The 26187-nt window shown below is 54.3% G+C and overlaps 1 protein-coding gene across 1 annotated transcript in view; it reads right to left on the reverse strand.

Annotated features, from left to right (window-relative positions):
* The window catches only part of LOC119091212 (polycystin-2-like), a 28682-nt gene that overhangs the window by 2035 nt on the left and 460 nt on the right, over positions 1 to 26187 (reverse strand). The window contains 19 exon segments of the mRNA XM_037213861.1: positions 408 to 565; positions 947 to 1037; positions 1819 to 1949; positions 2687 to 2798; positions 3757 to 3874; positions 5064 to 5216; positions 5566 to 5655; positions 6757 to 6911; positions 7139 to 7289; positions 7847 to 8000; positions 8363 to 8502; positions 9204 to 9288; positions 12092 to 12216; positions 16419 to 16532; positions 16534 to 16551; positions 17265 to 17395; positions 17912 to 18022; positions 18577 to 18688; positions 20209 to 20311. Coding sequence (XP_037069756.1) covers positions 408 to 565; positions 947 to 1037; positions 1819 to 1949; positions 2687 to 2798; positions 3757 to 3874; positions 5064 to 5216; positions 5566 to 5655; positions 6757 to 6911; positions 7139 to 7289; positions 7847 to 8000; positions 8363 to 8502; positions 9204 to 9288; positions 12092 to 12216; positions 16419 to 16532; positions 16534 to 16551; positions 17265 to 17395; positions 17912 to 18022; positions 18577 to 18688; positions 20209 to 20238 — 2179 coding nt within the window. The 5' untranslated portion in view covers positions 20239 to 20311.

The following is a 26187-nucleotide window of genomic DNA, read 5'->3' on the forward strand; positions in this document are numbered from 1 at the left end:
GGTGGCAATGCGTGAAGCCATCGACTTCGAGCCGTATGCAAATCAAGCCTTGCATAGGATTTACTGCCCGCAAACGGTAGCTTATTCGCAGCGATATAGCAGCGCCAAATAAGGTGTACAGAGCGATTATCACAGTCTTTTCAGCGATGAGACGTGAAACACGAGCCATTGGTCGTCAATTGGTCATTCATGTCTGTCGAAACCTATAACTACCTACAACTTGGCACTTTCAGTTCCAAAATAAATCTCTCTGCACGCTCCAGAGCCTCTAACTGGAGTGAGAGGCGCTTCCTCTTCGAAAGCGTTCCCGCCGACGATTTTGGAATCTCGGTGCGTTGCGCCAGGATGAGGAAAACCATCGAAAGCCTCACAGCCGTGCCCGTTCTCGACAGTTCTGACCAACATACCGCTTGGGTCGTCCGAGATCTGGTCCAGCATCTTGCCCATCGTCTCCTTCTTCTTCTGCTTCGACTTCTCCATGCCCTCCAGCTTGATGAGCACGGCGTCGATTTTGGAGACGATGGAGCCGATGCTGTGCTCCATGCGGTCCACGCGGCGGGTCAGCCTACGGCCGAGGTCATGTCCAAGTCAGGGTCGCATCGTATGGAGGTGTGCCCATGGTGAAGCACGATCCAGTATCTGCATTTGTGGTTACGGCTAAGTAATAGATAGCCATTGAAAGGGCTGAAATGTACACAGCATTTAACTAACCCCAGTGTTGAACGATGGACTTGCCCGGAGGCCAAGTTCTTCCAGCTGCCACGGCCCGGCAGTGCGGCCTCGCCGTGCCACTCAGAACCACACGTTTGTGACAGATTCGTTTGCGAGACCGCCCGCCCGGACCGCGGTCTCTCCGGCTGACCCCCGTTCCTGGCAGCGACGCTCGCCGCCGGCGCGAGGCCCGTGACCGAACGCGGCATCAGCGGCGGGGGTGCACGCGACTCACGAGTTGAACTCCTCGGGGTTGACGCCGCCTCCCCCTCCGTACGCGGAGCCGGGCCGGGAGCGACGGCCGGACGTCGGCCTCCCGATCTCACCTGCCGGTCAAGGTCAAGGTCAAGATCCCGCCTTCGAGGTCAAGGCCACCATGACGAGCGAGGTCTGTCGTCGAGCCCGGCGCGCCGTTTCGGATCAGCCCGCAATACACATTGAACATCACGTTTGGCCCGGAAGGCCGATGAAGGGTGCAGGTTTTCGTCTCGCCCGTTAAGGTCAAGGTCATCGTGGTCATCACGCTGCTATCCAGTTGAAGCGATGAGCAATCTATGAAAAGTTCTGTGTTATCGTGGCATTGAAATCAACTCCGTAAGACGACGCAAGCGTGCAAGACGCAAGTCTTATCAGGCAGTGTTTGGCCCAAACGGATTTTAACTTGCGGAGTGTTTTGCTTAAACGACTGTGCGGGAGAATTATTTTACTGATATACATAAAAATGTGAAAATTTCCATTTTCAACTTTTTTGTGCACGGTGAATAACCTTGTTGCATGGTGGGCACCAATCGTGCACAAAGTATATCGTACAACACGAAACGTAATATTCAAGTGAAAACTAACATGTCTGGGCGCATCATAGATCGTGGGTGATCAAGAGTCCACTGTCAGCGTCCGCTCCAGCTTTGGGGGCGCCACGGCGCCCATTGAAGAGAAGGAAACAACACACCACGCTAGGACGTAAGGCGGTAGAATCATACCGTCAGAGATGTAATCAGATAGTGGCTCCGAGTCAGAGTCACGCATGGGTCAGAGTCAGAGTCAGGCTGCGAGTCGGGCGAGGGTCAGGTCGTCAGTCAGCGTCGGAGCCTCGCAGCGGTTACTCACGGTCGAGCTCGAGCTTCTGGTCCTCCAGGTCAGCCATCATGAGACGCGCCTCGTCATCCCCCAGGGTCCGGTCGCCGTTCAGGTCGTATCGCGCGAAGAACATCTCGATCTCCAGGTCAGAGAAGTTGCACCTGCGGTCGAAAGTGCGTGACAGATAAGAGGCCGGCGTGTAACAGACACGTGACAGGCATGCGTGTAGGCGCGCGCGCGCGCGTGTGTGTGTGTGTGTGTGTGTGTGTGTGTGTGTGTGTGTGGTGTGTGTGTGGTGTGTGTGTGTGTGTGTGTGTGTGTGTGTGTGTGTGTGTGTGTGTGTGTGTGTGTGTGTGTGTGTGTGTGTGTGTGTGAGTGTGAGTGCGTGTGTGCGTGTGTGTGCGTGTATGTGCATGGGTGTGTGTGTGTGTGTGTGTGTGTGTGTGTGTGTGTGTGTGTGTGTGTGTGTGTGTGTGTGTGTGTGTGTGTGTGTGTGTGTGTGTGTGTGGTGTGTGTGTGTGTGTGTGAGTGTGAGTGCGTGTGTGCGTGTGTGTGTGTGTGTGTGTGTGTGTGTGTGTGTGTGTGTGTGTGAGTGCGTGTGTGCGTGTGTGTGCGTGTGTGTGCATGTGTGTGTGTGTGTGTGTGTATGCGTGTGTGTGTGTGTGTGTGTGTGTGTGTGCGTGTGTGTTAGTGTTTGACAGGCACGTGGCAGATGTGACAGGTGCGGGTCAGACACACAGCACACTGCGGACGCGGAGTAGGTGTGTGGCGGACGCATGTCAGACAGTGCGTCATGACTTGACAGTCATGTCGCAGCGGTTTCGCGGGTGCGACGATCGCGAAATGAACGAGACCATGTGCGCGCGCGCCAGGGAGGCCTTGACAGGTCCCCACTCACTTCTTGAGGTTCTTGCGGATCTCGTCGAAGGAGTAGATGCCGTCGCTGTTCGTGTCAGCCAGTTTCAGCGCGTTCTGGATGTCAATCAGCTTGTCACGCTTGCCCAGCTTGCCTGGAAACGTCGTCAGGGGCCATCGGAGGTAAGGAAAAGTCAGAGGAAGTGAGAAATCAGGCGCCACCGGAGGTCAGACGCCACCATAGGGCGCACCCACGGTGGATTGTCAAATGCCCGGTAGAGGTTTGGTTAATTGCTGTTATCTCCATGCCGTTATCACTCACTATTCGCACGTTAGGCAGAAAATTGGCGTCGTTTTAATGTTTGCTTACCATAAAGCTGGAACCCAACAGGTAGACACACACCACTGCAATAATGCACATAATCGACAGCCTCTACGACAACAACCTAGAGCGACAACAGGGATGCGCATAATCATACCAAAAATACGCAATCAAATGCGCTGCTGGCAAAACTTCGACTCTATTTGTCATCTAAGCCTCCCTAAAAGAAGTGGGACGCACTTCAGCTCTCGACATACGCACACCTGCCCGCTGAATGGATGCTTTGGCATGAAGCAGGCGTCACTTTTTACACCCAGAAACCCAGCCAACAGCCACAGCTCGGACACCCTCGCGCAGCGGACGGCCATAGCTCGGACACCCTCGCGCAGCCGACATACATACCTCGGACACACTCGCGCAGCCGACAGCCATAGCTCGGACACCCCCGCGTAGCCAACAGCCATAGTTCTGACAACCTCGCGTAGCCGACGGCCATAGCTCGGACACCCTCGCGCAGCCGACAGCCATAGCTCGGACACCCTCGCGCAGCCGACAGCCATAGCTCAGACAGTTTCGCGCAGCTGTGAACAGTGAGCATCGCGCCTCTGCAGCGCCACAGCGCGTTCTCGGCCGTTCTCAGATAACTACCACCGAGGCCAGTCCGTGGCCGTGGCCGTGGCCGTGGCCACTACCACCACGGTAGTGGTGGGACTATGTAGGGACTATAGGGACTATTTAGGGACTATTTATAGGGACTACTATAGGGACTATTTCAGTCCGTCCCGCCTCACCCATCATGTTGTTGTAGCCGCGCTTGAAGTAGTCAGCGATCTCAAACTCGTTCTTCTGGGCCGAAATCTCGTTCTTGACCTCGCTGTACGTGTCGTTGATGATGGCCAGGAACATGTTCTGTGGGCCAGAGGGACATCACGTTCAGTAAACTATTAGGGGGAGGGGGACAGTTTTCCAACGGACTTTGCGCCCACTTTGTGTTGTTAAGTATTAGTTTTCTTTTTCAAACTTTAGTGTTATTTTTCGAGTTGTGATTTCTTTAGCAGCAAAGTGGTGATGGCCTTCGAATGATAACATAATCTTGGTGTAATAATTAACTGCTTCTCCGATTTTTGCCACCTATCAGCAATAATTTTGGGCTCAAATCAACATTGGGGGAGCGCAAGTCAACACTGGTGGCCACTTCCGCACTGGCGCCCTGTCCGTCTGTAATATGCCTCAACTGTGTCCGTATCTGAGCTGTGTGTGGTGATTCTGTGATCACAACAGTAAAGGTGAGGAAGCGTGCCGCGTTCAGTTCACTAGGGGGGGGGGGGGTGAGAAACATCTTCAGCATCGGTCCGAAGCGAGATCGCACAGCTATCAGTCAGACGGTCTTCAAACATATGGGCCTGGTTTGACCAGCCCTCTCTGTCGAGTGGGCCCCCCTCGCCAATGGGTCCAGTGATCTCCATCTTCCCGTCGGCGGGCAGCCGCCGGCTCTGTGCGCATGTTGTCGTTCTCCCGTCTTTACCAGCTCGGCCAACAGTTCCAGCTGTCGGTCTCCCGTCTCTCCCGTCTCCGCCACCCCAACACTTGTCGCCATCAGACCCGTCAGACCCGTCATCAGACCACCAGACCCATGAGACCATCAGTTCTGTCAGACCCGTCATCAGACTACCAGACCCATGAGACTATCAAACATGTCAGACCCGTTGTCAGACCACCAGACCCCGTCAGATCCGTCATAAGATTATCAGACCTATAAGACCCGTCATCAGACCACCAGACCCATGAGACCATCAGACTTGTCAGACCCGTCGCCAGACCACCAGACCACGTCAGATCCGTCATAAGATTATCAGACCTATCAGACCCGTTATCAGACCACCAGACCCATGAGACCATCAGACTTGTCAGACCCGTCATCAGACCACCAGACTCATGAGACCATCAGATCTATCAGACCCGTCGTCGGACCACCAGACCCCGTCAGATCCGTCATAAGATTATCAGACCTATCAGACTCGTTATCAGACCACCAGATACGTCAGGCCCGTCATCAGACCATCAGACCCGCCACCGCGGGACGGGCTGACGCACGCACCATCAGCACGAAGAAGACGAAGAACACGTAGGCGAGGAAGAAGATGGGCCCGAGCACTCGGTTGGCGGCCTCGATCTCGTGGAAGTTGAAGTCGCCGAGGATGGTCCGCAGCAGGGTGAAGGTGGCGTTGCCGAAGCTGCTGAAGTCGCGAACCTGCCGGACAGAGGCGCAGGTGGCGGCTCGAGCAGTCGAGAGGCACTGGCGGGGCGGGCCTGGACGCGAGCGACGACCGGGCATTACCGCGGCTCTAGAGCTGCTCGAAGATAGCGTAGTGGACAAGAGCTATAACTGTTTTTTGTGAACAGTAAAAATATCAGCCGGTCGAAGAAATATGAAAAACCTTGAAAGATGATAGGGCGAAGAAAACTGGTGGAGGGGGGAGGAAAGCATGCAGTGCATGTACACAGGGATATATCAACTTGTGCTTACAATGATTAGATACCAGTACTTAACAACGAAAGCATCAGTAAACTTCCAGATGATCCCGAGTGATCTTGCTGACCTGGGTGCCGAAGAGGAGGTAGCCGAGCTGAGCAAAGGCGAAGAAGACGATGAAGAACATGATGGCGAAGCCCATGACGTCCTTTGCACACTGAAAACAGAACGGAGAGGTGCGTGTGATGATCACTGTATTTTCTGCCAATCCAGGTTTGGCGACGGAAGACATTATCAGATTACCATTGTCGCCATGTAGCGCACACGCCAGCGTACTACGCGCATTTAAACACAATCTGCACTGCACTGAAATATCGTTACCCTGCACACGCAAAAGCTTAACTGGACACGAACACCGCACGCCGCGCAGTCGATAACAGCCGACGTCTCCCGCCTGCGGTAGCCGAACCGATCACCCTGACCTCCCCACGGTCTGTGGGAGCTGGACCGATCACCCTGACCACCCCACGGTCTGTGGGAGCTGGACCGATCACCCTGACCATCCCACGGTCTGTGGGAGGTGGACCGATCACCCTGACCACCCCACGGTCTGTGGGAGCTGGACCGATCGCCCTGACCATCCCACGGTCTGTGGGAGCTGGACCGATCGCCCTGACCATCCCACGGTCTGTGGGAGCTGGACCGATCACCCTGACCATCCCACGGTCTGTGGGAGCTGGACCGATCGCCCTGACCATCCCACGGTCTGTGGGAGCTGGACCGATCACCCTGACCACCCCACGGTCTGTGGGAGCTGGACCGATCGCCCTGACCATCCCACGGTCTGTGGGAGCTGGACCGATCACCCTGACCATCCCAGGGTCTGTGGGAGCTGGACCGATCGCCCTGACCATCCCACGGTCTGTGGGAGCTGGACCGATCACCCTGAGCATCCCACCGCGCCGCATTCGCCGCAGCTCTCGGTTTCCCGTGCTTTAAGTTTGACTTTGCACCGGTTCTCTCGAAGCACCGCTACCCATCCTCCGTCCAGCTGCCATCCGGGCTCTGGCTTCACCTACTTCCCCAGACCCAAGCCCCTGTGGCCACCGCGTGGATCCAGCATCCAGCACCCCTTCCTGATTCCTCACTGCTGCACTGAGCCAGTGTCCGTTTCCTTTAGCGCACTTCATCCTAGCGAAACTCCGCAGCTGTACCCACGACATGACTTCTAAAGCTGAAGCACCTGTAAGCCAGCACCATCACCTGTGCGCCTATTGTACCGCGTTGGCACCCCTCCCCGCATCCCACCAACACTCACGCGGGAGAGGGTGCTGCTGAGCTGTGTCATGGTCTTGTTGAAGCTGATGTACTTGAAGAGCTTGATCCAGGCGAAAAACACACACATGGCTACTGCCGCGTTGAACTGGGTCTGGTAGAAGCCGAGCAGCTCGAAATTGGCGTACTGGATATCGTCTGCGGCGGTGCGGGGGTCATCGGGTCAGCCAAAGGTCACGAGATCAAACGGAGGTCACGGAATTACCGAGAGGTCAAAGTGTCACCAAGACGGAGGCACCGGGATGATGCGATCGTCGGCGCATGCTTGACTTTGACGTCTGACGGACAACCAGCATTGCACCCATCGGTGCCGGGTCGGAGGTCAGGTCAGCACCACTCGAGTCGGAGGTCATATCTCTGCTCACCTTTGAGCAGCGACTCGATCTTGTCGTCGACAGAGTTGGTGCGGTAGACGGAGAACGCGATGCAGAGCGTCGCTATCCCTATCACCAGGATGTCGAGGATGTTCCAGACGGACTTGAAGTAGGAGCACTTCATTTTCCGCACCTCCAGCACCTGTCGCGGCGGTCAAAGCACTTCAGGTGGTTGAACACACCAAACACCTACAATTTTAGACTTTGCCGTTCGGGCCACGTGCTGGCAATGTTCCTCTCGCAACGCGTTTCTGAAAGGTATGCTGCTCTCGAAGGCATCCATTGCTAAAGTAACGTTGACGTGTCCCGTGCGAGCTAAGATTTCAGCTAGCAGGAGAACACGGCAGCGAAAATGTGCTCGGATTTACTCAGGGTCATGAAACTTACATACCGTGCACTAGCAACATCAAAGGTCGACGATCATGGGAGAAACTCACCCGTAACACAACGTAACGAAAAGCGCGTCCATCAATACCAACCTGCTTTTGACACTTGAGTGCCTACAATGAGCAGCAAGCACCACCAAGGAAAGTATCCCTCGTCTCCCCCTGCCGTGTTTCGGAAGGAGACGACAGCAAACAATACCGGCGCCCTGGCACGTGGGCGTGGAGACTGCGCAATCGCTTCGCTGCCCCCTGGGACGAACGCTGACGCAGTGACGACACCCCACTACCCCCGGCTGCAGCACCGGTCGCTGACCTCCTCCACGATGTAGTAGATGACGAAAATGGCGAAGATCCACTCGCAGGCCATGACGAAGTAGTCGAATGGCGTCACGTAGCGCAGCAGCTTGACCGTGCGGAAGGAGTAGGACGGGATCATGCCGCCTGTAGCCGGAAACTCGAACACCAGCCTGGAGACCGCGCGGTGGGTCAGGTCAGGTCAGGTCAGGCGCCCCTGGCGCCCGGACGGTGCTGCTGGACGTGCGGGAGGTCCGGTGCGCTGCTACCCGTGGAAGACAGCAGAAGAACATTCCGCTCAGATTCCAGATAACCTTTGCGTGATCAGTGATGTGCATTATTGTACTAGTGGGCGCCTCGCAGGAAAAGGCGATGCTTGTTTATAGGCACTGTGCTATACCTGTTAAGTACATCGCTTAAAACACGGCACGACTGCTCCACATCAGCAGCATCCAGCACACTTCTGACTCTCCACTGCCATCTCTTCCCTAAGCGTGGATAAAAGCCGAAGGCGGTGCAGCTCGACCCGGCTGACCTGACGACGCAGAAGAGGTTGATGTTGGCGTTGTAGACGGTGAAGTCGATGAAGATGGCGCGCGTGCCGCGGCCGATCCAGAGATTGCGCCGCAGGCTCGCGATAATTTCCACCGTCTTGGCGCGGCTGGTGGATAGGTCCTGCCGAGCGACAACGAAGGGTGACGTGTGGTACCGCGGAGAGACTGTTGCTGTGTCGTACCCCGAAGGGACCATTGCCGTGTCGTACCGCGGAGGGACTACTGAAGTGTCGTACCACGGAGGGACTATCGCCGTGTCGTGCCACAGAGGGACTACTGGCGTGTCGCAGTGAGGAGGTACCATTGGTCTGTGGTAACGAGAAGGGACTATTGCCGTGTCGTACCGCGAAAGGATCATTGCCGTGCCTTGTCGTGCAGGGATTATTTGATCATCACGTCGGGGTTGGCCTGAAGGCGTGTCGCACCATGAGGCCCCATTCGAGGCTGGTGGCACGAAGCCTGGGGTCAAATGGCTTATCACACGAGACGATTGTGTCGAGTGTTTCCTCATGGAGGGGGAATGGAAGGCATCGCATATTGAATCGTGCGGCAAAACAGCGCCGAGTAGTTCGTCACGCAGCGCGAGCAGCACCGAGTGGATCGTCACGCAGTGCGAGCAGCACCGAGTAGTTCGTCACGCAGCGCGAGCAGCACCGAGTGGATCGTCACTCAGTGTGAATTGCATGGAATGGTACGTTCCTCACTCTGCGGATTGGCATCGAAATGCACCTCACGCAGCGGACCGTGCTAAACTGCTTCCAAGGGAGGTCGCCTGCCCTTTATACGACCGTCTGGAGGATTGCACCGCGGTTGTCGGCTTACCACGTAGGCGCCGGCCCCCGAGTACGTGCTGATGACTCCCCACACCGACTGGGAGCCGAGCTCCTTCTCCGTGTAGTAGTTCCATCTGTGGACGGAAAAACGAACTAGCCTGGTCACCTGAGCACACAGTGGGCGAGGTGGGCCGCGTACGGAAACTGTCCGAGGAGGAGTTCAAGTTGAGGCGTTGCGGCTGTGATCTCACGTTGTCGGGGATAAATGAATCCGGACCCAGACCTGAGGCATGACGACTTATTTCTGGGGAAAGACCAAGGTCTGAAAGATGAAGGTGCACGCTGTCGGATAAGATCTTAGGCACAACGTTAAGCCAGTAGGGCGCGTTTTTAAAACCACGTAATTAGGGACTATTATGCTGGAAAGAGAACCCGCTCGAGGAGCCCATGCCATTTGCCGCTGCCAGTTGCCTATCCCGCGAATTTTCCGGCCAAAAGGTGAGAGGAAGCAAACGGTGCTGGTGTGAATGCCGCCTCGTACACTGGGCAAAACTTGGTGGCTCGCGTAGGCTGTCCAATTTCGAAAAGGCAATGCCTTTGTTCATCCAGCCATGAACTGTATATCATTGCTCGTGACAAATCATAAGGCAAAATCCGTGCATGAGCTTAATCTTTAAAAACCGTTTTTTCGACAGAGTAACACATCTGGACTGGGCGGCATAATCAAATACACCTTGTGACAGGATTCGTCCAACAGCATTCGACAAGAGAAAAGAAACGAAAGACAAAGTGATCGTCATTCGCTGATCACACATATTTGATATACGTGCGGGTGTGCATGCGTTGGTGTGTGCTGTGAGTTTCCCACATGCATCTGCAAACGCTGTGGCCGTGTGAGCTTGTCCACCTGCGCCATCGACGGTCTCCTACGCAGCTTGCTTCACGCATATCCAGACCAAGCGAATGAGGGCTTAGGCTGCTAGGTGTTACGCTCAAACGGTGGTACACTACGCTCGGTGCTCCGCTACGCGTGGTGCTACGCTGCTACGCTCAAACCTTTCTACTTTGGTGCGTGCAATTCCTAGTCTGCGTTTAGATATTAGCAAAGGCAACATCACAGTCAGATCCTATGTGTTGCACACTTAACTCGGACCATGGTGACTTGAGATAACCACATAATCCTATTTGATGTGTGCAGAACATGAAGGCAGTACGTGCAGCTGTTAATCTGGCTCCGTGTCGAGTGCGTGTCGTGCGGTTCAGGAGGCTCGGGCCCGAGCGTCTCCTGGGCCTGACAGTCGCACCCAGGCCCCGGGCCTGGGTCTGGGTCTGGGTCACACCCAGCTCCTGGACCTGACAACCACACCCAGCTCCTGGGTCTGACAGCCACGCCCAACTCCTGGGTCTGTAGTCACACCCAACTCCTGGGTTTGACAGCCACACCCAGCTCCTGGGTTTGACAGCCACACCCAACTCCTGGGTCTGACAGCCACACCCAACTCCTGGGTCTGACAGCCACACCCAACTCCTGGGTCTGACAGCCACGCCCAACTCCTGGGTCTGTAGTCACACCCAACTCCTGGGTTTGACAGTCACACCCAGCTCCTGGGTTTGACAGCCACACCCAACTCCTGGGTCTGACAGCCACACCCAGCTCCTGGGTCTGACAGCCACACCCAACTCCTGGGTCTGACAACCACACCCAGCTCCTGGGTCTGACAGCTACGCCCAACTCCTGGGTCTGACAGCCACACCCAACTCCTGGGTCTGACAGCCACGCCCCAACTCCTGGGTCTGTAGTCACACCCAACTCCTGGGTTTGACAGCCACACCCAACTCCTGAGTTTGACAGCCACACCCAGCTCCTGGGTTTGACAGCCACACCCGACTCCTGGGTCTGATAGTCACACCCAACTCCTGGGTCTGACAGCTACGACCCAACTCCTGGGCCTGACAGCCACACCCAGCTCCTGGGTTTGACAGCCACACCCGACTCCTGGGTCTGACAGCCACACCCGACTCCTGGGTCTGACAGTCACACCCAGCTCCTGGGTTTGACAGCCACACCCAACTCCTGGGTCTGACAGCCACACCCAGCTCCTGGGTCTGACAGCCACACCCAACTCCTGGGTCTGACAGCCACACCCAACTCCTGGGTCTGACAGCCACGCCCAACTCCTGGGTCTGTAGTCACACCCAACTCCTGGGTTTGACAGCCACACCCAACTCCTGAGTTTGACAGCCACACCCAGCTCCTGGGTTTGACAGCCACACCCTACTCCTGGGTCTGATAGTCACACCCAACTCCTGGGTCTGACAGCTACGCCCAACTCCTGGGCCTGACAGCCACACCCAGCTCCTGGGTTTGACAGCCACACCCGACTCCTGGGTCTGACAGCCACACCCGACTCCTGGGTCTGACAGTCACACCCAGCTCCTGGGTTTGACAGCCACACCCAACTCCTGGGTCTGACAGCCACACCCAGGTCCTGGGTCTGACAGCCACACCCAACTCCTGGGTCTGACAGCCTCACCCAACTCCTGGGTCTGACAGCCCCACTCAGCTCCTGGGTCTGACAGCCACGCCCAACTCCTGGGTTTGACAGCCACACCCAACTCCTGGGTCGGGCAGCCACACCCAACTCCTGGGTCTGACAGCCACACCCAACTCCTGGGTCTGACAGCCCCACTCAGCTCCTGGGTCTGACAGCCGCATCACGCCGTGCAGCGCTCACGCTGCACCTCTGCGGACGCTCACGCCGCGTCAATCAAAGGCCTCGCACCACTCTCACGCCATGCAGCCCGTTCGCTGTGCTCGCCACCCTCACACCATGCAGCCCCTTCGCTGTGCTCGCCACGGTCGCGCCATGCTGTCCCTGGGTCCGATGGTAACATCACACCACGCTGAGCGCCCACTCAACAGCCGCGGCTACTCACGCTGTGCCGTTCTTGGGCCCGAAGGCGTTCTTGTCCTCGATGTTCTCCGAATAGACGCTGTAGCACTTGTCGATAGCGCCGGCGAAGTTTTCATGCACGTTGCACGAGTCGTCGGTGACTCGTAACTGGCGACCCCGGGTCACGGAGCGTCAGAGAGGTCAGGGCCGGGGTAAGGAAAGGTCAAGGGTCGCGAGATTAATCGAGGACGGCCAAAGCAGAGATCGTTTGAGCATGATCGAGCACTACAGTACCCAAATTAAGCGTGAAAAGCGGACAGCGGAATCACGAGTTTGCTGTACCGGACACTCCAGGATCTAGCCACGTTTGAACACAACGGCGCTCGGCAGACGTTCGTGTAGGTCCTGAACCACAACCACAAGGGTGACGCTTTTATTTTCGGGATGAAACAGACCCGCAGAATCGTTAAAAGACTTTCAGCTGCTGCCAACCGTTCTTTTTTGCAAACGCTCGTCAATCAGCCCCGGCCATGAAAGCAGGGGTTGTCAAATTTGATGCGTACACAATCGATTTGCTTCAGCGTAGGTATTCCAAAGAATGTTCGCTGTGTTACCGCTTTGGTATGTTGAACATTAGTTGGATGCGATCCTGAATCGAATGCAGGGATATATTTTCATGGTTGGCTGAAGTTACGATATATGCGCCTGCAAATATCCGTCGAATTGGACAACACATTATGCATCATGACTTAACACCTACAATGTTCTTAAAAACACGGGGAGGCGTGGACGAAAACACCGTGTACTCAGCACGTCACGCGCATAGAAGTGCTCTACAGGGCCGTGTGGTCTCCACACGCTTAGAAGTGCTGGACAAGGTCGCGAGGTCTCCACACGCCTAGAAGTGCTGGACATGGCCGCGAGGTCTCCACACGCTTAGAAGTGCTGGACAAGGCCGCGAGGTCTCCAAGCGCTTAGAAGTGGCGGACAACGCCGCAAGGTTGCGACAACAATGTACCTTGCCTCGACACGTATGCGACTGGAATGCCCACTTCGGGAAACCTCCGCAATGAATGACATTCATGATGCATGTCTCCCCAAGCACGTGTGTCAAAGTCGATTCTGAGTTTTAAGCGGAACGTCTATGATCTGTCACAAACAGCAACCCAGCTCGTGCAGTAAGCGGAAAGAAGCTTCGAGGCTACGTTTGTGCGCGTGTAAGATTACGCGTTGTTTGCATGGACGGACAACACGAGTGCCCTGCCTTGCTTCATTTTGCGCCTATTCGTCATGGCCATAACGTGTGGAAAAACTTGGCCGGCGGATTCTGCAAAAAGAACACCAAAACACTAGTGATCGACGATCAAACTAGACTACCCCCACGCTACGCCCGACTGTCGCTCCAGGTGAACTGCTACCCGTGAGCTGTGTTGTATCATTAAGGCAGGTACAATTTCCCCCTTGGCATTTAGATACGTAATTGGATGCGAGGTACCCCAAGGGTATGCGTGATGGTAAAACAACGGTGATTATATGTTGTGCTTAGGCCGATAACGTATCACGCCAGGCTCATTTTGTATCGGATATCACCCAACAAATTCTGCAATCCACATTCTCAGAGCGGATGAGGACACAACCGTGGCGAAAGTCGCTGCTGCTGTACGATTTCCAACGCCCCGATTACCTTTGGGTCGATTGCTGTCCAACATTGTTTGCCCTGTCCTCACCCTGCGCACGAGGCCGTACCCAAAACCAATCAAAAGCGGGAGACCGTACCCAGAACTAACAAAACCGGGGAGACCGTACCCAGAACTAACAAAACCGGGGAGACCGTACCCAGAACTAACCAAAACCAGGGAGAAAGTAACCAAAACCAACCAAAACCGGGGAGACCGTACCCAGAACTAAACAAAACCGGTGAGACTGTACCCAGAACTAACCAAAACCGGGGAGACCTTACCCAGAACTAACCAAAAGCAGAGGGACCGTACCCAGAACTAACCAAAACCAGGGAGACCGCACCCAGAACTAACCAAAACCGGGGAGACCGTACCCAGGACTAACGAAAATCGGGGAGACCGTACCCAGAACTAACGAAAGCCGGGAGACCGTACCCAGGACTAACCAAAACCGGGGAGACCGTACCCAGAACTAACCAAAACCAGGGAGAAAGTATCGAAAACGAACGAAACTCCAGGCTCGCCCTGCGGTACCCTGAAGAAAAGCGGCAGTCGGCCCGGGTCCGTATTGACTCGCCGTCCTAGCAATGGCCTTGCTACGCCACAGCCCCCCGTCCCGCTGCACCTGGCTCGGGGGTCACCCCCCCCCCTCCCCCCTGCGCCGCGGTCCAGGAGGCGGCGGTGACGTCATGGCTATTGAGCGGTCGAGGGTATCTCCCGGACTACGGCGGTGGCGGCGGCCGGTCGGCACGGCCGGCGGAACGCCTCGGGGGCCGGCGGCCACCTGCCTGCCCGGCCCGGCCGCGGCCGCCCGCGGGCACAGATTGGGCCGCGCTCAATACGGTGGCCGTGGTAGCACGTCAACAAGCGCCGCGTGACCCCGGCCCCGGGCCGCCGGCGCTGATGTTGCCGACGCTGCGCCGCCGTGACCCAGCCGCGGGTGCACGGCTCTGAACAGGACTGCGCGGAGGGCGGGGGGGGGGGGTTGCAGGTTCAGGCGGCGGATACGGGTGATGGGACGCGCCAGTTGCGATGCCTTGCGGTCCCGAGTCTGACTCCATTCTCGAGTCTGGTCCCGAGTCTGACTCCAGTCTCGAGTCTGGTCCCGAGTCTGACTCCAGTCTCGAGTCTGGTCCTGAGTCTGACTCCAGCCTCGAGTCCGGTCCCGAGTCTGACTCCAGTCTCGAGTCTGGTCCTGAGTCTGACTCCAGTCTCGAGTCTAGTCCCGAGTCTGTCTGATCGGCCCGCAGATGATCTCCAGCTGTACATTTCTCTCTAGCTAAGGCCATGTTTTGACAATGGCTGGCATCCCACCGTGTCTGAAGCGTGGAAACAGTCACAAAAGTTCTTGGACGCCCCGGCTTCGAACACAAAACCTTTTCGTTACGAAAGCAGCGTGCCACCGACATAGCTACACAAACCGTTGGGTTCACCGCAAAAGTCGGAAATGCACGGCGTACCGTAGACAAAAACTTTGTTCCAGTACGTTGTGAGAGTTGGGGTTCTCTAGACAAAATTGGCCACGGGTCGGCTCTCAAGACAAATTAGCTTTTTTTTTGTTGTTGCAAGGTTTGTCAAAATTGGTCGAGTATAATTCGATCCACAGCTCTGTGAAGAGCAGGCCCTTAACACGTGAACGCTATGGGCTAGAAGAAAAAGTGCGCCATGGAGAGGTTGCTGCCAACGTGCTTCGGTGAGGGCCGCGCGCCCACCACTGTGTGGATCCGAAGTGCCACGAGCTGGAGAGCCATAAGAGCGACGTCACGAGCGCCCAAATGTCGTCACCAACTGCATTTAGCTTTAGGCATCAATATGCAACGAAGGCAGGTGCTCCTGATGTCAGCACCAAAAGCGTCGACCACTATAGCTTCGTAGTAGCGCACTCGTAAGCTTGCTTCGTGCGTCACGAAAGTGAATCAAGGTGTTCGGTCTCAGCAGGGTCGTCAGAAAGGCCCGGGAAATGAGTGGAGTTGAAATGGCCCTTGAGGGCAATACTCCATTCATCACCGTGTGTGTTATGTTCAGCTCCCATAGCAAGTCTGTGTGTGGGGTGGGGGGGGGGGACATGCAATGTACTGCTCACTTTGTTTCTTCCCAGAATTTTTTCGACAAATGACGATGGATTTTTGAAGGGCTAAACTCAGAGAGCGTCTTCCATCTGTTTCCAGCAACAAATAATGCTGGTGACATTGAAGCTGCTTCAATTTTTCTGATGTCCGGTCCGTTTTTAAGATGTCTGTGAAATTGTATCCCTTTAAAGGAAAAACAAAGAGAAAACTTTCTGAGAACCATCCTAAAAATCTGTGTTCTGGAACGGTTCCTCGTCGAGCGAGTCCATCTAGGATCGCCATGCTACAGACAATCGTCATGTGATGCAAAGCTGGAACACCAGCGTGCCTTTCGTAGCAAACCCTTGCTCTTTGATTACAAAACCAAAATACTCGATTCCTGGTCACTGTGAAAACTGTGCAACCACTCTGACTTAATCATGATGGCCAGTGTTGTTTCTGTCGTATTCTCCACTCATGCTCGCCTGTCAGCCCACGGCAGAACGGGAGGGTCCTCACGCGCCTGCCGCGCACGCCACGAGTCTGCGGACGTACCTGTCGCATCCGCGGCACCCCGAGCCACGAGCCTGCGCACGTACCTGTCGCATCCGCGGCACCCCGAGCCACGAGCCTGCGCACGTACCTGTCGCATCCGCGGCACCCCGAGCATGCGGTTCTCGTAGAGGATGTTGTTGTCGCGCTCGTCGACGCTGGTGCGGGCCCGGTCGTACCACGAGTCCCAGTACAGGCCGTCCGTCCAGCGGACCCTCCACAAACTGCCGGCCAGGGTACGACAGTCAAACCGTACCAGGGGCTCGACAGCCAAAACCGTACCAGAGAGGTACGACAGTCAACCGTACCAGGGGCTCGACAGCCAAACCGTACCAGAGGTACGACAGTCAAACCGTACCAGGGGCTCGACAGCCAAACCGTACCAGAGGTACGACAGTCAAACCGTACCAGGGGCTCGACAGCCAAACCGTACCAGAGGTACGACATTCAAACCGTACCAGGGGCTCGACAGCCAAACCGTACCAGAGATACGACAGGCAAATCGTACCCGGGATACGAAAGGCAAACCGCGCCCGGGGTACAGCTCCCAAATCATGACCGGATTAGAAGATCATGAATTCAAACCCTTCGGAGCGTTTTAGAACGAGCTGTTCGTCACTGAGTCACCTATAATTTGTTTGAAGCTGGGAATGCAGCTGTCAAACAGCTGCGAGCCGCGGGGACCAGGAGGAGGACGCCGAGAGCCCAACACAACGCGTAACTCTTAACGTACACTTTGCGTGGGAAAGTGGTTTCAAATGAACGTACCATATTCTTAAACCGCAAAAATGTATATCGAGATCTACGCGGTCGGGAATTCCAGATTTGAAATGCATTTCATCCTAACCAGCACCAATTTGTCCGGAAACAGTTTTTTTCTGACGACGCGCGGAGTCCGTCTCCCATCCGCGCTGGGAGGACGGCGGCGAGGACTCACCCTCCAGAAGTCCAACACTTGCGTAGAACCCTTGAAGTTGTTTCTCGTGTCCGGGTACGGCGCCTCCAGGAACAGTTCGGAGAGGACCTTGGTGTAGTAGTACATGGTGGGAGACGTCATCCCAAACGTCACTGGCGGGCGGTAACGAACGTCAGTGGCGGGAATAACGAGCGTCAGTGGCGGGAGTAACCAGCGTCAGTGGCGGGAGTAACGAGCGTCAGTGGCGGGAGTAACGAGCGTCACTGGCGGGCAGTAATGAGCGTCAGTGGCGGGAGTAACGAGCGTCAGTGGCGGGAGTAACGAGCGTCAGTGGCGGGAGTAACCAGCGTCAGTGGCGGGAGTAACCAGCGTCAGTGGCGGGAGTAACGAGCGTCAGCGGCGGGATTCCACGCGAGCGGTGCTCTAGGAAGCACAAATTATCACACAAAATAGCAGGTGTATTTAGTTTAGGCGCTCACAGAAACATCGCAGCATTTCGCTTTCTTCATATTCTCAATGCTCACAACGCTATGGCGTGAGACGGCTTACAAAAACGCGACACTTTCGGCAAAAGATACTTCAGATACACACCTGGGTAGTCCCAGGTGTGCATTATTACGGGCATCAATATTCACAGATGTGCTGCACTAGGATCACCAGATACTCACAGATACACAGCACTATCAGGAACACGATGTAGACCACCAGCTCTCGCAGCGTCGTCCGTACCACTATCTCCCTGTCATTGGTGTGTGTCATTTGGCGTGTGGTCCACATTCCTGAAACGGGATGACGTCACTGTTCTGGCGAGATGACGCCACCGTTCTGGTGGCATGACGTCGCTGTTCTGGCGGGATGACGTCAGTGTTCTGGCGGGATGACGCCAGTGGTCATACTCCGGACTTACGACCGTAGATCCATTGGTCGATACCCGCCAGCGCCACGTTGAGGAGGTGTAAATAGCGCACGACAGCACGCGCGTATCCTCCGCAGTGACGTCATCATACGCAAAGCTGAGTAGTCGGGCTGAAGCACCCCGGTCCTGTTTGCATTCGGTTTGACCAGGGCTGTTTGCGTACGGAAAACATAATCTTTGAAAGTGTTGCGCAGCTGCCTCATATGACAAAAAACGTATGTGATCACAATCGGTCACTTTCTCAGCCCATCCCACCATCCGTGCCTTTCTGCCGCAGTCAACCTCCCCTCAGTGTTTCTTTTATCATCTTGTCGTGACTAACCCTCCCTTCCCTGTCCCATCCCTCCCACGGCCACATCTGGTCCTTCTCCACCCTGAGCCCACTCCCAATCCCTCGTCCTCCTCGGCGGCGCTCACCCCCAATGCAGTTGGTGAAGGATCCCCAGCAGCCCTTGGGCTCTTCTTGCCTGACATCGGGGTCATCTCCGTACGCCTCCAGGGCGCTCGGGTCATCCTTCATCCAGAGCTGCTGCTCGGGCACGACAGAGACAGGTCAGCCATCGCCCGAGAACACGCGTACACGAGGCTCATCTGAGAATGTTAAGGGGCGTCAATTGCAACCCAGAGCTGCTGCTCGGGCGCGACAGAGACAGGTCAGCTGCCGCCCGAGAACACGCGTACACGAGGCTCATCTGAGGGTTTTAAGGGGCGTCAACTGCAACACAGAGCTGCTGTTTCGGCGAGACAGAGACAGGTCAGCTACCGGCCAAGAACACGCGTACACGAGGCTCATCTGAGAGTTTTAAGGGGCGTCAACTGCAACCCAGAGCTGCTGCTTCGGCGAGACAGAGACAATCAGATACCGTCTAAAAACCATGCATACACGAGGCTTATCTGAGATCTTTAAGGGGGCGTAAACTTCATCGGCTATTTGTCATTTATTATCACGGTATCTATTTATTATTATCATTGGCAAAAAAGGCTCATCTCGAGTATCAACCGTGCAACAGCCGAATACCATACATTTACGAGGCTTACGACGGATGCTCTCTGTCCAAATACCAGCTGAATATTAAACACTTACGAGATGTGCCCCAGGCACAGAACAGGAACAGATCGCGTGGCCCCTGAATACGGGGAGTTTGCGAGGCTTACAACGGACACGTGCTACGCAGATCATATCGCATGATTCCTAACATAGTTATATTTTTATTCAACTTGCAGGGTTTGCATAATTAATACCACTTTTCACAATTACAATTCAGATACCAGCCACCTTCCATTCACTCAAAAGGCTTGCCGTATACACCTCACTATGAACAGCAATGTACCAGGCTTCAAGGGACATGAGGGAGTTACTTGAACAGCAATAATTTAAAATAAGGTTCAGTGCTTCCCAATACATTTGTTGTTTGCTTGCTGCCCAGTGCAGCTCAAGCTCCAAAACTTTTTGGAATGTGATTTAGTCGTTCACACATTGATGTTTGACGGGAGCAAAGGAAGCACAAAACCACGAAATGCCACAAGGCCGAGCGTCACGGACGTGTTGCTTACCCGCATGTGGCAAGTTATGCCGCATTACTTACCCGCTCGTGTGGTAAGTTACGCCGTGTTGCTTACCCACGTGCGGTAAGTTACGGCGTGTTGCTTACCCACGTGCGGTATGCTACGCCGTACTGCTCACCCGTGCGTGCGGAAAGTTATGGCGTGTTGCCTACCCACGTGCGGTATGCTACCCCGTGCTGCTTACCCGCTCGTGTGGTAAGTTACGCCGTGTTGCTTACCCACGTGCGGTATGTTACGCCGTGCTGCTCTTCCGCGCGTGCGGTAAGTTACGGTCGTTCGCTTTCAGAAGGCGCGATATGCTCGCAACGTCAAGGCCCGAGGAAGCTTATCAGATGCTTTGTGTAACGTGTCATAGAAATGTCTCCTATTGCTCTTTCAAGGAGCTTAAAGCCATGCTTCTCATAAGCTAATTTACCATGCACACATGCGCCCGCCACGGATCGCAGCACACTTTGTCACATGCAACACAGGGCACGGACGCACCTCTTTCCCTGAAGATGGCCGGCCAGCCATGGTGACTGCTCGGGAGGCTGCGGTGGCGCTGCCTCAGCCGTGCACGTTCTTGGTGACCCGTGCCCCACCTCCGCTGTGGAGACGGTGTACAGTCAGGTCAGGGCTGTCAGCAGCAGTCGGCCGCGCTGAGGCGCCGACCGGTTCTGGCGGCCGGCATTGTTTGGTCAACAGCACATCATTTTCAGAGATTGCTTGACGAGCTGGCGTTGTTTCAGGCGAGAGGCTGTGATATCCGCAAGCCCGCTTAATTGTCTGTATTTGTTGGTGATGGTGATTCGTCAGCAAGATAACGTGCGGAGAGAGCCTGGGCATGTCATCGGAGTCTGATGACTGGATCTGCATCTTCTGAAGCTTGGGATACTGGCGCTGAGACTCAGCATGTATTCATTCAGATTGCGCATCCTTTAGTGCCAGGACTTATCAAGTATCATTCTTTTACTGGAAGTGAGTTCATTTATGCGGGGGGTGGCGTTCCCTTTTCATTTGGTGAGGACCTAGTTCTCTAAAGTTAACAAGAAAGTGTGCCAACTCTGGGGAAGACTCGTTTTTGGGCTATTAAGTGGGCAAGTTCAAACGGCTCGCCCATTTTTGACTGCGCAGCACCCTCAACTGATTTTGCGAAACTACACCCCCGGGTAATATAACACTGCGTAGAAAGAAGGAGAGCCTGGCTGCCCTTGCAGCCCCGCTTAACATCAATACACACTTGTGACTGTGTACGTGCGCGGCATGGGTCTGTACGGGATCACCCGACCCTCCCCTCCGGCCGCGACTGGGGCTAGTGAAGACCACCGGTCAAACGGATTGGACCAGCCTGCCGGGACCGGCACGTTACAACGTCACAATGCTAAGAAACAGGTCCAAGCTGCGGTGAATGAAAGCTGCGGTGAAAGCTGCCATATGTCGAAGTGCCCGTGTTCCACCCCAGATGACTGAGCTTGGTTAGACGCCTGTTGGGACCGCCGTCGGCGGCGGTATCACAAGACATGAACACCAAGGTCCGCCCTGACACAGAGGCAGGGCGCCACCAGCCAATGAACATCGAGGCCCGCCCTGACACAGGGGGGTGGGCGCCACCAGCCAATGAACATCGAGGCCCGCCCTGACACAGGGGGCAGGGCGCCACCAGCCAAGAGCGGAGTCTGGCGGCGCGGTCAGAGCAGAGGCGGGGGAGGAGGGGGGGGGGGGGGGGTGGGGGGGTGGGGGGCGGGCAACACTCCTCGGCGGAGAGATGGTGAGCGCACACCTCCAAGTGACGGGCCGATTCCAGCCGTGGTGTACTAGCTGAACAGGATTACGGCGCTTCGATGTTCCATTGAATTGTAGGTGGACTTCTGTTTCTCACTGCTAGGCCCATTGAAGTGTTTCGAAAGACAGCTATGGGCAGGTGGAGCACAAGCAAGCGCACGACACTGTTATTAGCAACTTTTCCAAACTAGATTAATGGAATGCAAATTTCCACGATCTGCCGAGCTTAACTATTCCCTGTTTGGCCGTGACGCGATAGTGGAGGATTCCCTTTGATTTTTACATGCAAGATGTATAGAAAAAGAGAAGGTTTTGGGCCAGAGGAAGTCGGAAGGCAATGGCAAGACTTCTGCTGTCTGCACCCACGTCTATCACGTTGTTAAGTAGCGTAACCAGGGGATATCTCAATAGTCCGCACGGTCAAAAAGAGATAACGCATTTCCACGAGCGTTCTTCACTTCTCACCATGCGTCCAACAGTCAACGGAAACCCTCCAACGGAAGTATGCAGCGGTTCTCCAAGTGACATCGCAATACATGTTTTAGCATAGATGGCGGTAAAAATATTTGTTCGTAAGCAAGTTCCTCTCCTACTGCGTCCGCACCGCAAATGTTGTTTCCTCGCTACATGTGACTGAAAACACGCTGGCATTGCTGTGAGGTGAGAAATTTACAGACCTTAAATAAATTGCTTTCTCAACACAGTTGCACTGAGCTTGTCCTCTCCCCCGCATATGTGTTGGAAACGGTTGCTGGGAAACGGCGCCCGGAGGCTAGACCCACCTCTATTAAAAAGGGCTCGTCTGAACGCGGTGCTCGGATAAAAACTGCACGTTAAGGCGAAGAGAACACAGCTTTCCTGTGTCCCTCCGCCTGGGTCGTCGCTGCGGTCTCTGCATAACGGCAGTCAGCTGTTGGCGTCGGGCCGGTTGCCAGGGTTGCCAGTTGCCCTGACGCCGGGCGGCGCGCACACGTCCGCGACAAACATGGCGCCGCGCCCCGGGCAACATTGACTGCCGGGGCCGGCTCACGACGTGGCCGCCAGCTATTCGCGACCATGACCGCGCAGCGCCGTGGCATAGAAACGCGGCTGTGTCGCGACCAGCTGGGTCCTCCCGGATTGTAGATGTAGTGTAGCAGTGACGTGTCTTTTGGTCCTGGAGCTTGCTGATGACGCGTGCTAAGCGCATGCTACGCAGCGAAAAAAAAAGAACTGGGGTTGTCGCAATTCCAGTCCGGACTTTCGTAGGCCCGGGTTCAATTCCATGCCGTGCTGAGGAGCCGGATGGCGCGCTAGAAGCATACTGACACGGCCCTCGTGCCGATGTGTTTCTGCGTACAGCAGGAACCAGCGCGAGCACGAAACGCTCGAGGGCTTCTTGATATTAGCCTCGAGACCTTCGTCTCGGAGCTCAGTTGGTTGCAAGGCTCGCAGTTTCGCCTTTGACAGGTATGGCCTGCGGCCAGTAGCAGAGACCGCGCCCAAAGCAATCAGTTGACGTCAGAGGGAAATCAGCTGACGCCAGAGGGAGCGACGGGTCGCGCCGAGCATTGCGGCACGTTAAACTTTTGCTTTAAACTTTAAACAAAACAAAGCTTTAAACCAAATGCTGTCGTTGACATAAAATTGCGTGATCACATGGTAGAGCTCAGGGCTCACATAATAATCACTGCCTAGCTTGAGCTCTAACTCCCCCAAAAAGCATCCATTTAAAAGATTCAGGTTTAATCTTTACAAACAGCGTCCGTCAGATTTTTAGAAATGTCGGCTAGCCCGAGCCATCCTCTAACTTGCAAGTGGACAAGGTACCAACACATTTCCCCGTTACGTAGACGGATTTCCTGCGAAGTCGGCGCGGGCACCGTATTGCTGTGGTGCATTTATCGCTTTCCGACGTCTGACGGCACTTGCGGGTGACTGGTGTCAGCTTTACCGTTCACCCTCATCGGTGTCAGCGGCGTGAGCAGTACATCTTGAATATGCCCTTGGTGTCAGTGTTCCAAGCATTCTGCACTTTTCAAGCTAAAAGAATGTTTGGCACTCGCGAAACGTAGGGCACTGAGAACAGCGTTTCAGTGATTTCGAGGCCCATGTGAGCAGCGATCTTTCTATTCTTAAACGACAAATTCAAGTCTTTGGATGACATGGATTTCTGGTGTCAAGGCTCGCGGTAAGCGGTGCGGTGCAATTCAGCGATAACGCCAGAATTTTGTAGCAAAAATCAAGATGTCGGAATGCTCGGCATGATCTGTTCTGCCCTCTGACGTAATAGCGAGCGTCTGAACCGACTCGAACCCACTCCCGCCACGGACGGATGGATCGGAAGACAGGTGATCTCACCAGCTGAGATCTCACATCGGACGTGATCACCCTTTTTCCAGAATCGATTAGCAAAAATGATCAGCAAATCTTGCGCATGTGCGCTCGCAATCTTGCAGTCTCCGTAGCCCGCGCATCATTGGTCGTCGCAGCTAACACCAGGCGGCGCCGTACGGGGCGGTGAAAACGACCCCTTACCGGAAAGTGGTGTCTCTGAATGAAATCTGCATGAAATCCATTCGTGCGAGTTAAGATTTGTCCAGGCCCTGGATCTCATTTGAGCGGCGTCAAGGTTGATTCTCGAGACGGATTTCCACTCGCAGCACCACAAGGACTTTGCGCAATAGTAGAACTGCTAATCCGTTCAGAGGATCAACCTTAGCCCTTACAGGTTAAATGTATGCTTCAGTCTAACACTTGCGTGGTATGAAACGATCTCTAATATGTGCCATTCGGACGTTTATCTCTGCAAAGTCATCTCGCAGCCACCAGCCTATTCACTCCAACGCCACTGCTTTACTGATACCACCATGAAGTAAGCATTGCACTCATTCAGTAAGTTATGAATGGCCGCGTCGGTTACTACATGCATCCTTTCCTTCCGTTTTAGTGCAATAGGCAGCAATAACCTATGCAATCGCTTATATTTAAAGTACTGAGTTTTGGTCCAGCAAATTTTAAGCCAAGTAGGCTAAGTGGGTTATACGCTTGAATTTATTTTGAAACCACGTCATCAGGTAGTCAAACACGGACTGGCTTGGACACAATGACGAAAGCGGCTGGTAGTAACCAGTCTGACAATATAAATCAGCTTATATTACCGAAGAATAGCTGTAGCGTGCATCACCGGCACAACAGTGATGTCAACATAAAGAATGATGAGAATTTCTGAACGCCTGCATCCACTTATTTCATCGTGGTTGCTCAAAATAAATACGTATAATACCAAGTTCATCTCATTTAGTGTATTATAAGCTGTTGATCAGTCCTTGAACGTATGTTTACAGAGTGGCGCGGAGAAAATGGGAGTTGTTGACAACAGATACTCATAATTTCCGATTGGTAAGTACTTTTGCATGTACTTCAGTTGAGGCCTAGCTGAAATCAGACAGTCCTGCGTCAGCGATTTGCTCAGAAAGAGGAAGCTTGATCAGTTATGCGTAGCTTAAAGTTTTAAAACGATTAAATTAGAGTGAAGTGTCGATACACCTCGCAGTTTCTTGATATAACTCGACATCCTGCCATAAATAATGTTCTTCTTCAACATTTTTTGGCTCTTGGTAGGTGTGTTCAAAGGCCAACTTGGTTATCAATAACGAGATCTTCACGTTATCATTTCGGGTATGTCCAGATGTTTTCTTAATAGGAGTATATTTTCAAAATGAACTTCACAAAAAAGAGGCTCTCACAGATTTCAGCATGGCTTAATGTTTCACTAAGAACGTCCAGATGAAAGTTTCTAACCAAACGCTGTAAAACCGTTCTCGCTGCCCATGTTAATGTAGTGGCTGTACATTCACAACGCTAGATCCTGTGGTGGCTGCGCATCCATGACGTTACAGCCTATAACAGCAGTCGTAACACCGTCGATGGTGCTGCTGAGAGACGCACAGTGAACACCAGTAAACACCCATGGTACCAGTGAACATCCATCGATGATACACAATGATGACTAGGGACATTGAGGATGGTGGGCGCCGCTTCCTATAAGCTTTTTTGCTATATAGCCGCCGGCGTCGCCGATTTCACCAGCAGACGTTGCAATGTCACCGACTTCACCAGCAGACGTTGCAATTTCACCGACTTCACCAGCAGACGCTGCAATGGCTGTTGCCGCTCGATACTTTAACATCACCCATTTCGCACGAATAGACCAACGTAGCCGGATGAAATGTTGCCCGCCAGCGAACAACGCTTTTATGAAACGCTTGGTCAAGAAACAGGATCCAAACATCCGTCGTGAAACTTCGGACCAGCTCAAACACTTATGAGCTCTGCGTGTCATTGGCAGAATGTTAACATTTCAGTATGTGTGTGTGTGTGTGTGTGTGGTGGTGGGGGGGGGGGGGGGTTATGGTACTTGACGCACATCATCACACCGCTTTTATGAAGCGCCAGCAACTACACTGGCCCTATTAACGCCCATGGGCCATGGAGCAAACGGGATTCGAACCCGGGCCCCAACATTGGAGTCCATGACGCTAACCATTCGGCCATTACATCCATTTTCGGCATTTTTTAGAACATGCTTAACACTGAGATAAAAGCAAGTTTATTGACAGCCTTTGATATATAAACTGTTATAACTGTTAAACTGTTAAACTGTTAAACCTGTTATATATAAACCACAAGAAGCATCAGGCACAAGCAAGCAAAGCGCAA

Source organism: Pollicipes pollicipes, unplaced genomic scaffold (assembly GCF_011947565.3).
Source record: "Pollicipes pollicipes isolate AB1234 unplaced genomic scaffold, Ppol_2.1 Scaffold_1600;HRSCAF=1878_pilon_pilon_pilon, whole genome shotgun sequence".
Taxonomy (NCBI): Eukaryota; Metazoa; Arthropoda; class Thecostraca; order Pollicipedomorpha; family Pollicipedidae; genus Pollicipes; species Pollicipes pollicipes.